Source organism: Euprymna scolopes, chromosome 40 (assembly GCF_053919585.1).
Source record: "Euprymna scolopes isolate OS-2025 chromosome 40, ASM5391958v1, whole genome shotgun sequence".
Classification (NCBI taxonomy): domain Eukaryota; kingdom Metazoa; phylum Mollusca; class Cephalopoda; order Sepiida; family Sepiolidae; genus Euprymna; species Euprymna scolopes.
Window position 1 is genome coordinate 22,265,509 of NC_136521.1, and position 16,434 is coordinate 22,281,942.

Below are 16,434 nucleotides of genomic sequence, written 5' to 3' on the forward strand. Positions count from 1 at the left end.
AAGTTAAAAACTTGGAGAAATCCTATAGAACGTAAAAGTTTGTGAGTAAAAGGTACTGAGCCCAAAGTGAGAATTAGTCATGGTAGTCTTCGAAAATCCCTAGGAAGAGGAAAGTTTCCCTGCCTCGATTGTGGAAAGGAAGTTGATAGCAACTCAATTTTTTATGGTAAACATTGTGTACACAAGAAGTGTCACGAATGATGATAAGTTTGTGTTAAGATAATGGAGATGGATTACAACTTAATTGTGGCGAAAGTTGACCATTCATGGTTGAGAGCATCCATTGTATAGAGATAAATTATGTCATTTCGAACTGCTTTAAAGCTTCACCACTCATTCATTTTGTGACCAAATTTCAAACAATTTTTGCAGTTTATAGGTCACCTTCTCAGCTATATTTTGAAGTAAAAATTTTCAATTTTCTTTCATTAAAACAAAAGTTATAATAAAATTACTGTTGTTAAAAAGTCTTCAGAATAAGTAAGGAATGTGAGAGACGTTTTCTTCTGATTGGCTGTTGGTTACCATAGCAACTTTTTCGTCATCGACACCTTCATAAATCATAGCGGCAATATCGCTTGCATGCCATCTTATTTAAGTTATATAGAGATAGTTAACAAAAGTGATGCTCTTTTTCGTGCTAAGGCTGATAATCTTTTGCTTACGACATCGTCTGTTGATTCTGTTTCTCTCTTTTTTTTTTTCTGTTTCTTTACTTAATTACGTCTTTTATTTGATTTTTATATTTAGTCAATTTAAGAAGTTGATAATAATTTTTTTATGGATTGTTGACAATGCGTATGATATTAAACACAAAAAAGAAAATATTATTTCAAAGCAAAGCCTGAAAAAAAACACACATCATATAGAATAATGTGAGCATAAAAAGTAATATGGTTAAGATTTGAACATGGAAAAGTAAAAGAACTAATTGTTAAAACTGAATAAGATATTCTAGTAAAAAATATAATAAATTTATAACTTAAAATATTGCAGCATTAAGAATTAAAAAAAAAATTCAATTTAACATTATATAATCAATTCTTAATCCTGTAATATTTTAAGTTATAAATTTATTATATTTTTTACTAGAATATCTTGTCTTTTTCTTTTCCAGTTTCAACAACTAGTTCTTTTTACTTTTCTAAGCTTAATCTTAACCATGTTACTTTTCATGCTCGCATTTTTCTATGAAATAATGAATGTGTAATGTGAGTTTTAAAGACAGGCTTATATCTGATGACCTCAGAGGAAGATTAAATTTGGGCAGCATAGGGAGATGTGTGTATAACAGGATAATGCAATAATATGGGCATGTATTGAAAGAATGGATGAGAGTTCTTTAGTAGATGGAGAACAATTGAAGTTGCAAGGAAAACATTGGAGGAATTGATAAGGATGAATTAAAGAGAAAGAAGGATAAATAAAGACCTGGTCAGAGATAGTTTAATTTGGGATTCAATTTCTGAAAACCATCCAAAACATCATCAGTATGTAAAACAGCTGTTACACCTTCTTCTTCTTCTTCTTCTTCTTCTTCTTCTTCTTCTTCTTCTTCTTCTTCTTCTTCTTCTTCTTCTTCGTGATGATGATGATGATCATGATCATCATCATCATCACAATGATTAAATTAGAAATTACTCACAAAAGATGTTACTGGCATGTCCCTATTCTATCATGTTCATGGTAAGTGCTCGACTGGGCTCCACTCTCTGCTCCTCTTGTAAAATATTTACAGCAAGAACTCACCTAGCTACAACAATCAACAAAGAACTTTTCTTTCTCTCCGTCTATATCAAAAATTAAAGCTTCCATGAACAGAGTTTATTTCCTAGAATATCCCATCTATGGGAAAAGATACTGTGAGGCTGCTTCACAGCCAACTACAATATGATTCATCTTCAGTCTAACATAACTAAATACTTGTTGAGCCATCCTCTTGGATAATCAATTTGTCTTAAGGAATCTTCGGCCCTGTGGTGTTTCTCACTGAGAACGCAAACACCGAGTTTGTTTTAAGACTTTATTCAGCCGAGAGCCGACCGCAAGTATCTACATGCTGTCTTTTTTGTGCACCCTCCTTTTCCGGTGTTCCCCCTATTAGCGTCCCCTGTGTACCTACGTACATTACATCTTCCCCCCAAAAAGAAAGGTCCATTTATCATGGAAAAAGGTCAGGGTAGACTGCCCTTGTGACCCTTTTGTGGTCGAGGATTATTCTGCCTCAGTATGTGACCAGTGAAATCCCCCCCCCCCTTTTTTTTTTTTTTAAAAGTTAAGAAAAAATAAAAGGTAATTGTTCAATCTTTAGTCAATCCGGACTAAAACGATTCGGTGGTCTTATTGTACGGCCCAATCGTCGTGGCAGGGCTAGTGGGGTATGCTCACTCACTTTTCTATCTGGCTGCTCATAATCGGGCGAATTCTCATGTGTCAATGGAGTCTGTGGATGTGTGTTATTTTCTGTTGCCATATCTGGAGGCATGTTTAGTTCCATTAAAATGCGTTTTGGATTGTTTTCACTTGGGGATTGAGGTGCTGGCTCGGTGATACAACGGCGAGACCTGATGTGATCCTGATGATGACGAACCAACCGGCCATCCTGCAATCTGATTAAAAAGGATAAAAGAGATACTCTTTCCAGAATGTGACCAGCCAACCACATGGATCCGGAACCAAAGTTCTGTGCAAATACTGCTTGGTCTTCATCAAATGAACACATCTGGGCAGATTTGTCATGGTGAAACTTTTGACATTCTTGGTTGTTATATACAACACTTGAGGTGGCGGGCTTCATACGATCCAGATTGGTGCGCAATCTTCGCTTCATCAACAACTCTGCCGGGGTAGATCCCGTTGTTGTGTGAGGCGTTGTCCGGTATGTCAGCAGAAAACGGGATATCTTTGCTTCCAGAGTTCCTCCCGCCATTTTTTTAATACCGTTTTTAACCAGCCCAACTGAGCGTTCGGCTAGACCATTTGATGCCTATGTGGACTGACAAATTTGTGTCTGATACCATTCCGTTTCATGAACTCTGCAAATTCTGAACTGGTGAAGCATGGGCCATTATCACTGACAACAATGTGCGGGAGACCATGAGTAGCAAAACAGCGCCGCAACCTTTCAATTGTAGTGGCTGAAGTAGCTGCACTTGTGGTATAGACATCAACCCATTTTGAGTGTGCATCCATAATGACAAGCAGGTATTGGCCATTGTAATCGGCATAATCAACGTGAACCCGCTGCCATGTTCAGCTGGCCATTCCCAGGGGTGTAGTGGTGCCTTAGCAGGTAGGCTTCTGGAGCACTGACAAGGGTAACAGTTGTTCACCTTTTTTTCAATGTCAGCATCTATCCCAGGCCACCATACATAGGTCCGGGCGAGAGCCTTCATCTTGACTATGCCAGGGTGGCATTGGTGAAGCTCGTCCAACACTCTCTGCCTGAGATGGTGGGGAATTACCACTCGTGAACCCCACAGCAGGCACCCCCTTTCAACACTTAGTTCGTTTTTACGAGCGTGAAATGGTAAATACGGAGCATCATGTGGGAGATTGCACCCTCCATGTTATGTGGCTTGAACAACCTTAGAGAGGATGGGGTCTTTGCGTGTATGAGCACAAATGTCAGTCGAGTCAACGGTGGAATTGTCCAGGTGATCCATGAGATGTATAATGCAGCCTGGTGTTGGGACATCTAATGCTTCCTGCAGGGGGAGACGACTCATTGCGTCGGCAGTGACGATGTGTGAACCAGGCCTATATTCTATCGTGTAATCGTAAGCACTCATCAACAGTGACCAACGTATTATTCTTGGTGGCAGGGTGTCCAATGTTGGCTTTGTTGAGCTAAAGAGGCTGATAAGTGGCTTATGATCCGTAATGATACGGAATGCACGTCCAAATAAGTAGTGATGAAACTTTTTAACCCCAAAGATAATACTCAGTCCCTCCTTGTCCAACTGACTATAATTTTTCTCAGCCGGTTACATTGTTCTCAAAGCAAAAGCAACAGGTTTCTCTGAACCGTCGGCAAAGATGTGCAACAAAACAGCTCCGACACCATATTGACTGGCGTCACAGGTCAGTACCGGTTCCTTCTTCGGGTCATAGTGAACTAGGACATTTGTGGTCTGCAATGCATCTTTGGCTCGCTGAAAAGCTGTTAATTGGGGGGTGCCCCATGTCTAAGAGACACCTTTCCACAGTAGATAATAGAGGGGGCCCAACTTATCTGCGACGTTGGAGACGTACCTAGCGTAGAACTGGAATAAGCCCAAGAAAGCCTTAAGTTCGGTCACATTGCGTGGGGCTGGTGCATCTCGGATGGCACGGATCTTTTCTGCTGTAGGGTGAAGGCCTTCGGAGTCAATCCAATGACCTAAGTAGGTTACGAAGGGTGCCATGAACTTGCACTTGTCCAGACGAACGCGGAGACCAGATTCTGAGAGTTTCCCTAACACTCGGTCAAGGGTGCTCAAGTGTTCTGCGTCTGATGATCCTGTAATTAGTATGTCGTCCTGATAGCATACAACATGTGGTTCATTTGCCAACAAATTGTCCATACAGCATTGATAGATACCAGGAGCTGATTTTACTCCAAAACTGAGGCGGTTGAACCTGTAGAGACCCCGTGGTGTATTGATTGTAAGGTACTGCTTTGAGTTTTCCTCTAACGGAACCTGCAGGAACGCTGATCTCAAGTCAAGCTTGGTGAATTTCTTTCCCTGCACCAATTTTGCATACAAATCATCAATCCTGGGGATAGGGTACTAGTCGAGATTTGAACATTTGTTTATTGTAGTTTTATAGTCTCCACACAACCTTATTGTTTGGTCAGTTTTGACAACTGCTACTATACCGGCAGCCCATTCTGAGTATTGTACTGGTTCAATAATACCCAGAGACTCTAGTCAATCCAGCTCCTTGTCAACCTTTTCACGCAATGCAAAGGGCACGTGTTGAGCCTTGCAGAATATGGGCTTTGTTTTCGGGTCAACACTAAGTTTTGCTGTGAAACCCTTCAGTGCGCCCAATTCATCCTTGAAAACATCAGGGTATTTTGCAATAATGTCTTCAATTGCGGGTGTAGCATTTACTGCTTTCAGCTGATGGATGCGTTTCCAGCGTTGAACTACTTGTAACCAGTTTCTACCAAGAAATGCAGGGCCAGAACCAGGAACAATCACTAATGGCAGACGAAACTGTCGGCCATCATAGTCTACCGACACTTGACACGTACCACACGGCGTGATACTTTCTCCCCTGTAGGTTGCTAGTTTCTGTGACATAGGCTTAAGTACCGGCTTATCAGGTTCACACCATAGTTTTTCAAATGCCTTGCGGCTGATCAATGAAATAGCAGCTCCGGTGTCGATCTCCATCTCGACATTGCGACCATTTATGCCCACCAACACCATCAGGGGCTCGGTTTTGTTATTTGTTGGCAGGTTAAACAGCCTATGCACCGAGGCGCAGTCGCTGCCTGTATCTTCATCTACTAGTTCTTAACTGGTGACCTTGTGGGTTTTACGATTTCCAGCTCTGTCGTTGTACTTCCGGGTCAAACAGGCTGGCGAAATGTGACTGGTTTTGTGACAAAAATTACACGTTGCCTCTTTGAAAAGACAGGAGTCAGGGCAATGTTTTCCGTTACATCGGAAACATGGTCTTTGTTTTTGTCTCCGTAGTGGAGTAGGCCGTTCAACCTGGTTGACTTTCGTCTGTATTGTAAAATTGGACGTTGAACAGGCTGCCATGTCACTAACATTCCTGTCTGCACTTTCCATGGCAAGAGCTATCTGTCGGGCATAAGGAAATGTTAGTTTCCTTTCGGAAAGCAGTCGCCCACGGATTCGGTCATCCATCAATCCAACGATGAGCAAATCTCTCAACATCTCTTCTATCGTATTTCCAAACTCACAAAACTTTGTAATTTTTTTTAAATGAGCAATAAAATCCGAAATGGACTGACCTGGTTGTTGGCGGCACATGTAAAAGTTGAATCGCTCAACAATTACGGACGGTGTTGGGTTGCAGTGCTCTTTTAACGAGAGCGAGAGTTCCTCATAACTTTTGTCTCTTAAGCTGGGCGGCGTAACGAGATCCTTCAGCAGAGTAAATGTTTCACCACCACAAACAGAAAGAAGGACGGACTTTTTCTTTCCTGGATCTTGTATTCCGTTAGCCTCGAAATAATACTCCAATCTTTCTGAGTATGTGCCCCAATCACCTCCACTCGGCGAGAATTTGTCGATTTTACCATAAGACGTCATGTTTTTAAAATGCGTGTGTGCAGGTAGAAATATGTCGCTATTTAATTTCTATTAAACGCAATGTTTTTCGGAGAAAAAGTTTAAATAACTTTCCCCTTTATGAGAAATGATCTTATCCTCGTCGCCATGTGGTGTTTCTCACTGAGAACGCAAACGCTGAGTTTGTTTTAAGACTTTATTCAGCTGAGAGCCGACCGCAAGTATCTACATGCTGTCTCTTTTGTGCACCCTCCTTTTCCAGTGTTCCCCCTGTTAGTGTCCCCTGTGTACCTGCGTACATTACAGGCCCATTGCACACATTGTTCCCAATGCTCTCATGGCAAAAAACGACTGTCAATCATTTTAACTTGTTTTCAAATCTTTTGTAAAGTGGGAAAACGTGTCCTTCACCTCCTTGATATAATCCACATAAAAAGCAAATGGCTGTCCCATCTGTCCTTTAACTATCAGGAGAGATCACTCCTTAGTTATTTCCCATCTCAGCAGAGATAACTCCATGGATACTTCCTGTTATCAGGAGCAGATGACTCTTTTACCTATACATACTCCCCCCACCCTTGGGATGAATTGTCATCTTTGCATCCAAAAACTCATTTCTCATTTTCTATGCATTTGTGTCGACATGAAGATTATCTCAACAGAGGGAGTGTACATCTTCCTGTGGTATCTTCAAATTTCTATATTTTCTTCATCATGCTTGCTGGGTAATCTGACATTGGTGTGCCACTCAACCTCCATTGTTTCTTCTAGGGATTATTCCTGTGAGGGATCAGGGTTTGTGAATGGATGTGGAGTAATGTGGGCCAGCCATAACTGAGTTTATTTTGCAGAGAAATCAATGGTCGTACAGTGTTACTCGATTGCTCCCATCTACTCGCACTTGATACTGTCAGTTCTTATGTGTCTCCATGATCCATCGACATGGATAATTACCCAATAATAATCAATCCTAGCTTTGGATCTGGACAAAGTCTCCAACTTGGAGTTCCCAGAGTGGACAACAATTGCTGTTGTAGAACTATTTGTTCTACATATGCCACTTGGTCATTGCCAATTTCCTTAGTTCACCTATTTCTTTCCATTGTTTCTACATCTGATATTTATCCTTTAGGTGACCATTAATGACTCAACCATATAGCATTATGGTTAGGGTCATGTCAAGTTCTTGAATAGGGGTATTGTGATAGATTAGTAATACCCAAGCAGAATATGGCAAAGGCATCCATCACTGTCCATGTTGCTGACTAGTATACGTTTGGCCATCTTAATGGCTAGCTCTGTGCAATTCCTGTTTTGGTTAATGAGGTACGTTTCCATATACTCCAGTTCCTCCAAAATGAGTTGTACTCCTTGAACTCAAATTGTGGTCCTCCATTTGAAGAGATTTCATTAGGTGCACCGTAAATATAGAACTAAGTTTTCAAGGTGTCGCATACAGTTTTGGCCATCCATGACATGATTAGGGCCATCCGATTAGTGTATACCATAAAGTTCTTACCTTGAATATTGACAAAGTCAACGACCACTTGTTAGAATGGAAATTCCAGGTCTGTTGGTGACATCAAGGGCTCCCTGGTGCAATTGGGTTGCAAGTGTGGCACTGTGATCTGGTTTGCCTGATGTTAGCATTCAAACCTGACCAGAACAATGATTGTCTTGCATTCTTCGCCAGAACAATGATTGTCTTGCATTCTTCATCAGAACAACCATTTATGCTTTGATGTACAGAGTGAAGGGATTCCAATACGTCCGCAAAAGTATCAGGATTTTGTTGCCTTTGATAATAACTCTTTTTAGGCAATATAATTCTTTATGCATAGGCCAGAAAACTTGAGCTATGGGTGGGAGTATGACTGAGGGAAGCTATCTTGCATTACATCTTTTAAGGTTTTGCATTCTTCATCACAGCAATGATCCTTTCTCATGTAACAGCCTTCAGTTTAGGATAACTTTTGTAACTCAATATAAAGGTCGTTTTAACTGCAGTATTGATCATTTGTTTATTGTTTTTTAGAAGGGTACCTGCTGGGTATCGGGATGCACAATTAGGTGCTAAGTTAAGTTTGCTGAGACAATGTTTTATCTGTGTTCTTTCCTTGAAATTTAACAGGTGGAGGTTTTTAATATTTTCCAGGTTTGAAAATATTTTTATTAGTGGCAGGTGATCTATTGCTACCAGCAAATCTGGGCATCTGTTGACCAGGGTTAAAGCTTCTCCTTCTATTGGTGCATCTCATGATTCTGCATCATTTGTAAAATGGGGTCCAGCCAGTATGAACTTCCAGTCACCAACCCCCACAACTCCTGTTCAATTCACCCTCACATCTGCAGTGTTTCTGAAATAGGAAGTATGATATTCCTGTTTTGCTGTAATCTGTTGCCAGTCATGTCTCTCTGTTTGTTTCAAACGTTTGGATACCTTTTTCAATCCTGTTCACTATTTCTATCTTTGATTCTTGGAATCGACATTTAAGTGTTTCATCCCAATAGAACTTTTTGTTCTTTGTCCTCAATAGTTCTCGGAAGGGAGCCATAACTTCTGCTTGTGAGAAAGTTCATGAGTCCAAACCAGGACCTAACTTCAGTGATATTTGTTGGAATAGGGAAGTGAAAGATGGTTTCTGCCATTCTTTTTGTGGGTTTAGCACCATTTGCGGTACCAGAAATCCTATGAATTCCACCTCCATTTCGGCAAAGTGAAACTTGTCTGGATTAAATATAATCCCCTTGTTTGCGCAGTGACTGATGTAGTCAATTGTATACTAAAATGAAGACTGTATTGAATCATCGCATAAGAGACTGTCATCTATGCGTCAGGTTTTATGAGATATATCCACAGTGATGTCATCAAACTGAGGGGTGTATCTATACCCTGATTCATGGAATCCTTGAGGGACCCAACAGTAGGTAGATGGGCCTCGGTAATGAACATAGTAATGTCCCATGCAGCTGAGAATAAAATGTTGTGGAATATTGTAGAATGTTCTGTGTGTGTGCTGATATCATTAAAACCTAATTAAATGTGTTTCTCTCATGTGTTTCTCTCATAGTTGCATTATTCAACTCCTGTAGGTCCACCATGTACCTTGGAGATCCTTTTTTGGCATGACCATCATCCTTGAACACTAAGTAGTAGATACACCTACTGTGTTCGTTACAACTCTACTTTCAACCGAGTCGTTTTTTTCGTTCACCACACTTTTCTTCTACCTCTTCTTTTACACACGTCCGTTTGCTTTAGTGACTAAAAATCGTCTGTCCTCCCACTTTCCTTTCCTCGTTATTTATGGAACCAGGGTACGAGATTCTCCGAGATTCCACGAGACTTTTTTCCATATAAAAGCCTGCGGGCGCCATCTTGATTCTCAATTTGTGCTCTGCAGGCACAAACGTGCAGCCGCTTTAACGGTAAGCCACTTCTTTCTCCACACTCCCCCCTGATCTCATGATCACAGAGATGGCAGGAGGAGTGGCGATCGCCGCCGTCGGGTGCTTCTGCGAAGGGGGACAGTGCTGCTCTCGTCTTCGCGTGCACTCTCATCCACCGCCTGATGGTCGGGGAAGGTTTCATCTCCATGGAGGCTACTGATATCAAAGTCACTGCTTGATAGCGATGGTGCAAACCAAAGCGATGGCCCACTCGTCTCAGAGTCAGAGTCACTCTCATCGTCCACTGGAGGTGGTACATGAGTTGCCGGCCTTAGGTCCCTAACGTGACAGGGTACGCCATCAACCTGGACACACTGCTGACTCACCACATCAGTCACTGTGCACCGTTTATACTTGTCAGTACATCGGTTTCCTGGCGGCTTCACCCAGACAGCATCCCCTTTGGCATATCGATTTCGTTCTATCTCAGTGGCCACAGTTGTATCGGAGTGGTTTCCTTTTCCTCAGACACGGTACTGATAGATTGCGTTTGCAGGCCCCGTTCCTGGAGAGACGCCATCCTTCAGCATGAGATTATACCAGTACACAGCTTCTGCGATAGTGCACTGCTTCCTGGCTGCAATTGTTTTGATGCTGCAATGGCTTCTCTCAGCTATACCATTGCCAGAAGGCACATAAGCGCATCTAAGCCGCAGCTGCACACCCCATTCTTGTAAGAACTGCCTCATCTGATGGCTGCAAAAGGCTGGGTCATTGTCCGTCAGCACTTCATCGGGTGCACCTCTTTCACAGAACACGGATGACAGCTGGCAAATAATGCTGCAAGAGTCCTGCCGCCCGAGGAGTCTCCAGACCGTGAAACGTGTAGGCCCACAATCGATGAGGGTAAGGAAGTGGTTGCCACCGTAGTGTGTGATGTCCATGTCCACTCTCTGCCACTTGCCACTCACTCCCAACTCCCCTTTCTTCCATCGTGCTGGAGCTGGGTCGATGGATTGGCAGGCCTCGCAACTTTCCACCACTCTCCGGATATCTTTTTTTTCTACTTCTGGATCAATCATCTTGACAAAGTACAGTGTCCGCTTGATGCCAGGATTTCCACACTGTCGATGAATGTCCATGATGCGCGCTGCATCCACATTACACACAACTGCTGCACATGTGTTTTGCAGATTATCAGAATCTCTCCGAGCACCAGCCAGAAGCCATCGTTGAGGGACTCTTGTCAGAGCATCTGCTCTGTTGAGCGCAGACCTGATCAACACTACGTCCACAGTCAGGTCGTACTCTGTGATGGGGTCGACCAAGGTGGCAAGCCGTCTTCGAATTAACATCTCACTCGATGCTCGTGTCGTCAGTCGTGCTCTTCCACTTAATGCATCGGTTATCCACCGATGAGTGCATGCCGAGTCAGTCATGTAGAACCTTGGCTTGCCATTGAAGCGGCAAGTTAACGCCCTTCAATGTGGCATCAAGTTCGGCCAGGTTTATGTGCCTCGAATCATTCTCTGGCCGAAGCCAACAGGCATCTTCAATAATGGAATCATTAACTGCAAGGGCAACTCCAAGGGCCAGTGAACTAGCATCCACCCAGACCGTGAACTCATTCCCGCTGAAGCACCACTTTCCCTGAACGGGGTCATCACTGGTCACCCTGGACACAATCTCTCAGCATGCTCCTTAGGGTGACATTGTGTACTGCATCGTCCCATCCCGACGACACGGCTGTTGCACATCTTTTTATGGCCGCCACGGCCACCCGGAGCCAACCGCACACAGGGAAATAGCCTACCATTTTTCCACAAAGCGAAAACACTGTTCGTCGAGTGATGTTTGATGGGACCTTGGGGACGTGACTTCCTCTTCTCCAGCAAAGTCCCTCCTTGCTATTGCGCACGTGCAAGCCGAGAACTTTTGCTCCATCGCACAGACTCTCTGGTTCCTTACATGTCAGTCCAAAGCTCTCAAAGTGCATTCTAACCGATTGCACTGACATGAGGCTCTCATTGACGAATATATCATTGACGTATGAGGATGTTGCCTGTTGCACTGCCTCATCTTACTGCCGGATAGCATGCATGATTGCTGTCATAATGCTTGGTGCCACATTTAGACCGAACTCTAGCCTGGTTAGACAATATCGGGTTCCTCCAATTTCCACAGTCTGAAATGGCCACAATGGCCCTGCGTAGGTCCAGAGTTGCCATGTTCGATCCCTGCTGTCGCCACTCCCTTAATTTGAGTGCACACACATCAGCCCTGGCCGTATATGGGTAGACATGCTCATTGAGCTCACGGTAGTCTAGGACGGGGCGGACCTTTTGTTTGGTCTCTTGTACGACGGCCATCAAGGGAATCAGTCCTCGCGGAGGGCCAAGCTCATAATCTGGGTATGGAAGAAGCCAGCCATTGTCGATCCACGTCTGCAGTTCTTCTTCATACTGTTCCCTTAGCCACATGGGTGGAGGATATTCCGATAACCGGTTCCGCAAGGATATTGGTGGCTGATCGTTTGACCACTTCCAAGACGCTGTCCATGCATTGGTGTTTCTATCATACTCTGCATGAAAGTCAGGCTCGTCGAGAGTTATGGCAGCACAAACATGTTCCTCACATCGGGAGAACTGTACCTTGCCGGTTCTGTCCACAGTAATTCCACCAAGTTGTGTAATCAAGTCCATACCCAGGAGTAGGTCATACCCAAGAAGCTCTCCCTCCACAACCAGGGCTCGCACGGCTACTGCAGGCCCGTCGTTGATGCTTGCGCGGATAATGCTCACCCCACAAGAGGCTAGTGAACCTCCGCCTACAGTTAGTACCAGAATTCTCTCTGCTTTCCAAGTGGCACAGCATATCTTGCTTACGAGAGTCTGGGTGCACCCAGTGTCCACAAGTGCGAGGCGCTCGCTTCCATTAATGTGTATGCTTACAGTGGGTAGCGCCCTACTCAATGACGATCTGGGGAGAAGACTGGCGCTGTAGCTTCTTCCCCTTGCCCGTTTCCCGGACAGGTGCGGACCAGGTGTCCGCGTTTTTTGCACTTGTAGCACTGCGGCCCGTCAAGTTTCCGAGTTGGTTGACGTGACGAAAGACAATCACGGGCCAAATGGTTGGGTCCTCCACACTTATAGCAGGTTGTAGCTGCATCCAGGTCCTGCAAACCAGCCTGTTATGGTTGTACAGCTGCCGCTTGGTTTATAGTGTTAGGGCTTTTCTTTAGTATTGCTCGTGCCCGCGTCAATACTTCCGATATGTCCATCTCGTTCACTTGGGATGAGGCATGGAGCAGATCTTCCACACTCTTAGGTAATCTTGCAACAAAGGCGCACACCAAGCCTTTGTCTGACATCCCTCCAAAAAGGACCGATAGCTTTTTTAGTTCAGCCAGATACACATCCACTGTTTCCCCGGGATGTAATTTTCGGGCCATGAATTCCTTCCATGCAGTAACTGGATCTAACACAAATGCTGTAAAAAGGGCGCGCTTGATGCAGGCGAAATCTGTTTTCTTCTCATCAGCCAACTGCTGGTATACTGCATATGCTCCCCCAGTGAGGTGCATTGGGACCACACATTCTATACGCTTCACCCCACTGAGCTGACATATTTAATTCTGCTTTTTCCACCCATTCTTGCACTGAGTGATCAGTGTTACTGCCATCAAACAGGGGAATTAGCTTGGGGTCAAATCCTGACATCATGCCGGAATAGCTTGTGTTCGTTACAACTCTACTTTCAACCGAGTCTTTGTTTGTTTCGTTCACCACACTCTTTTCTTCTACCACTTCTTTTACACACGTCCGTTCCCTTTAGTGACTAAAAATCGTCTGTCCTCCCGCTTTCCTTTCCTCGTTATTTATGGAACCAGGGTATGAGATTCTCCGAGATTCCCCGAGACTTTTTTTCCACATAAAAGCCTGCGGGTGCCATCTTGATTCTCAATTTGTGCTCTGCAGGCACAAACACGCAGCTGCTTTAACAGTAAGCCACTTCTTTCTCCACACCTACTGGTACCAGTTCTAGTATTCCTAAGCAGTGTCTTTATGTCCTGTTTCACCTTTCAGTGATGGCAAACAGGTATTGGTGTGTGAATTGCTGTTGGTGGGTACCCCTGGGATGAATTTTATCTCTAAGGGTTTACCATTATTGTTTGAAAGGGGTGGTTTCAGGTTTCCTCGAAGCAGATGTTCTGCATGGGTATCCACATGAGGCTAATTTGTTTATGTTCCTCAAGGAACTATTCTGTGATAGTGAGATTGGGAAATTCAGAGGCAATAACTCCAGCTTCTTCAATGCCGTTTGCAACAAATAAAACTTGGAGGTGTTTTCTGACACATATACGGTCTTTCTTTTGTTCACACTTTTATACAGAGACAAGACACCTCTGATGTGTAAATGGCTGTCCGTTATGCCCTGTATTCAGTGGGTAGTTGACACAAGGTACTCCTCTGGGTATTCAAGGAGTTTCTGAATTTCAGACCCACTCGAACACTTCTGTGCCTCTACGTCTGCAAAGGCAGGAATGCAATGACTACACTGGCTCATCGTTTTTTTCAGTGCATGTCCAAGTCTTGTGTGAGTTTCAAGCATCATAGTCACCTCCACTGTCATTGAGGTACATTCGCGAGCTGTGTCTTGTTGTGCTTTGTGTCTTGTTGTGCTTTGTGTCTTGTTGTGCGTTGTGTGCAGAAAAATTATTTGGAGTACTGTTGGTGAATATAAATGACTCCTAACTTCTTGATACTTTGCTTGTGGGTTCCCTTCTGGACCCCTCAAATTTATGGCATGCCTTTTTTGGGTACCCTACCACTCTGCAAAAGTGGCATTTGAGTCTAGCTGCTGGACAATCCTTTGAACTCATCCACCCTTTAGGGGATGCTGTCTTTTCACATCTGTTACAAAATTTAGTATATCGTAGGGTTGGAAGGGCCTTGATCTCCTATTTGTGTTGTTCAACCTTTGTACACCGGATAGTACAAGAGGTTAGGGATAGTACAAGAGGTTAGGGATAGTACAAGAGGTTAGGGATAGTACAAGAGGTTAGGGATAGTACAAGAGGTTAGGGATAGTACAAGAGGTTAGGGTTAGTACAAGAGGTTAGGGATAGTACAAGAGGTTAAATTATTGTTAAAGTGGGGAGTTCACTTGTCTGTTGTCTCCAGACAGACCAATAGTGAAAACGTTTTCTGCAGTGTAGCAAATGAAGCTACCTCTGCCAGTACCCACTTTTGATGCTCTGTGTTTCTAAATTCAGCTCTCATCTACCCAGCGATCATATCATCTGAATAGTCCACTTGCTGCAGGCAAGTTTGTTCATTTGGACATTAAATTCTAAATTCACAAAGTTTAGCCATGTAGTATCGATAAGAATGTGTTATTAACTCACCCTCGTACTGCCTCATCAAGTGGAATTTCTGTCAGTGGACTTCTTTGTGTAATCCTTTCACTGCCATCAGTCATCTGCCCTATGGCAAAGTTTAACCTCTCTGGCTCTATCAGTTCAAAGAGTAGACTTTTTTTTTTTTTTTTTTTTTTTTTTTTTTGCGTACATGTCTCCTGTAGTTCATTCCTGGCTGGGCCTTTCAATTCACATATATCTTTGCATCGGGCCCCATGTGTCCAAAATTCTCTGTCAGTGATATTTAGTCTTTTAGTGTTTTTTTTTTCACCCGCAACATGTTGGGATGACTGCAAAGCATCTCTTTTCTTAGTTCAATGTTTTCTTTCTGAAACTCAACAATTTGCTTCAATACACACTTTCACCTGCGACATGTTGTTTGGTGATGAATATATTCAGTGTTTTTTATGAATTTCCACACTTAACAATGTTTATCCTGTTCATAGCGCCATGTAAAGTAAGAAAATGTGTCCTCGGGCTTGTTGCTAAGATTCACATAAAAAAAAAATGGCTGTTCCCATTTGTCCTGTATGTAAAGCTATCAGTGGAGATAACTTCTTGAATACTTTCTCTATCAGGAGAGATAACTCCACGGGTACTTCCTGTTATCAGGAGTAGATGATTCTTTTACCTATGCAGTCTTGATAAGCGGAAACTTATGGGTCAAAAGAAATGTGCTGATTGAATGGACTCTTTTTAAAAATTTTCTGAAAATTTGTTTTGCCTTTATTTCATTCTTTTATTCTTTTATTCTTTCATTCTTTTATTCTTTCATTCTTTCATTCTTCCTAATTGATTGATTGCAAATATTTTCAGAATTTCAAGAATCTGATGCTCGGCATAAACAACCCCCCAAAAATGACACACAGATAGGTTTACGATTAAAAGGAAAAAACCAAAGCAAGAAAACACCGAAACCCAAAATAAGGAATTACAATTTCAAAGATGATGATTAACTCCAGTAAAAAAACAAAAGAACTTCATATTTTTTAATGTACAAAAATTTGAATAAATATTATTTCTATTTAAATGTGACTTCATTAATTTTTGTTTCTCTAAGTTTTTTTTTTTAATCTTATATACTTTAACTAGAAGAATACCTGTCCCAGGGCAAGCAAATTGTATTCTCTGAACGGAACAGTTTTGCACGATTATTAAATCACCTTATTTTGATCAAAGTCCTTTACATTATCTTGGATATAGAAAATATTTGAAGTTCAAGGCTTAACCCTTTACCGCCAAATTTTACTTTCAAGTTGCCTTTCAAAAAACACCTGGATTGGAAATATTTCTTACTCTTATGGCTTGTCAGCCCAACATGTCTTCAAAGTACAGGTCTATGCATAGTTCCACATTTTGATTGTTTTCTTT

At 42.7% G+C, this 16,434-nt stretch overlaps 1 protein-coding gene across 4 annotated transcripts in view; it reads left to right on the forward strand.

The window, feature by feature from the left end:
* The window catches only part of LOC145265423 (coiled-coil domain-containing protein 57-like), a 146,831-nt gene extending 130,738 nt beyond the window's left edge, over nt 1-16,093 (forward strand). For all 4 annotated transcript variants that reach the window (XM_080121253.1, XM_080121251.1, XM_080121252.1 and 1 more), the window contains one exon: nt 15,880-16,093. In XM_080121253.1, coding sequence (XP_079977379.1) covers nt 15,880-16,019 — 140 coding nt within the window. In that variant the 3' untranslated portion in view covers nt 16,020-16,093. The remainder of the gene's footprint in view (nt 1-15,879) is intronic.
* The last annotated feature ends 341 nt before the right edge of the window (nt 16,094-16,434 follow it).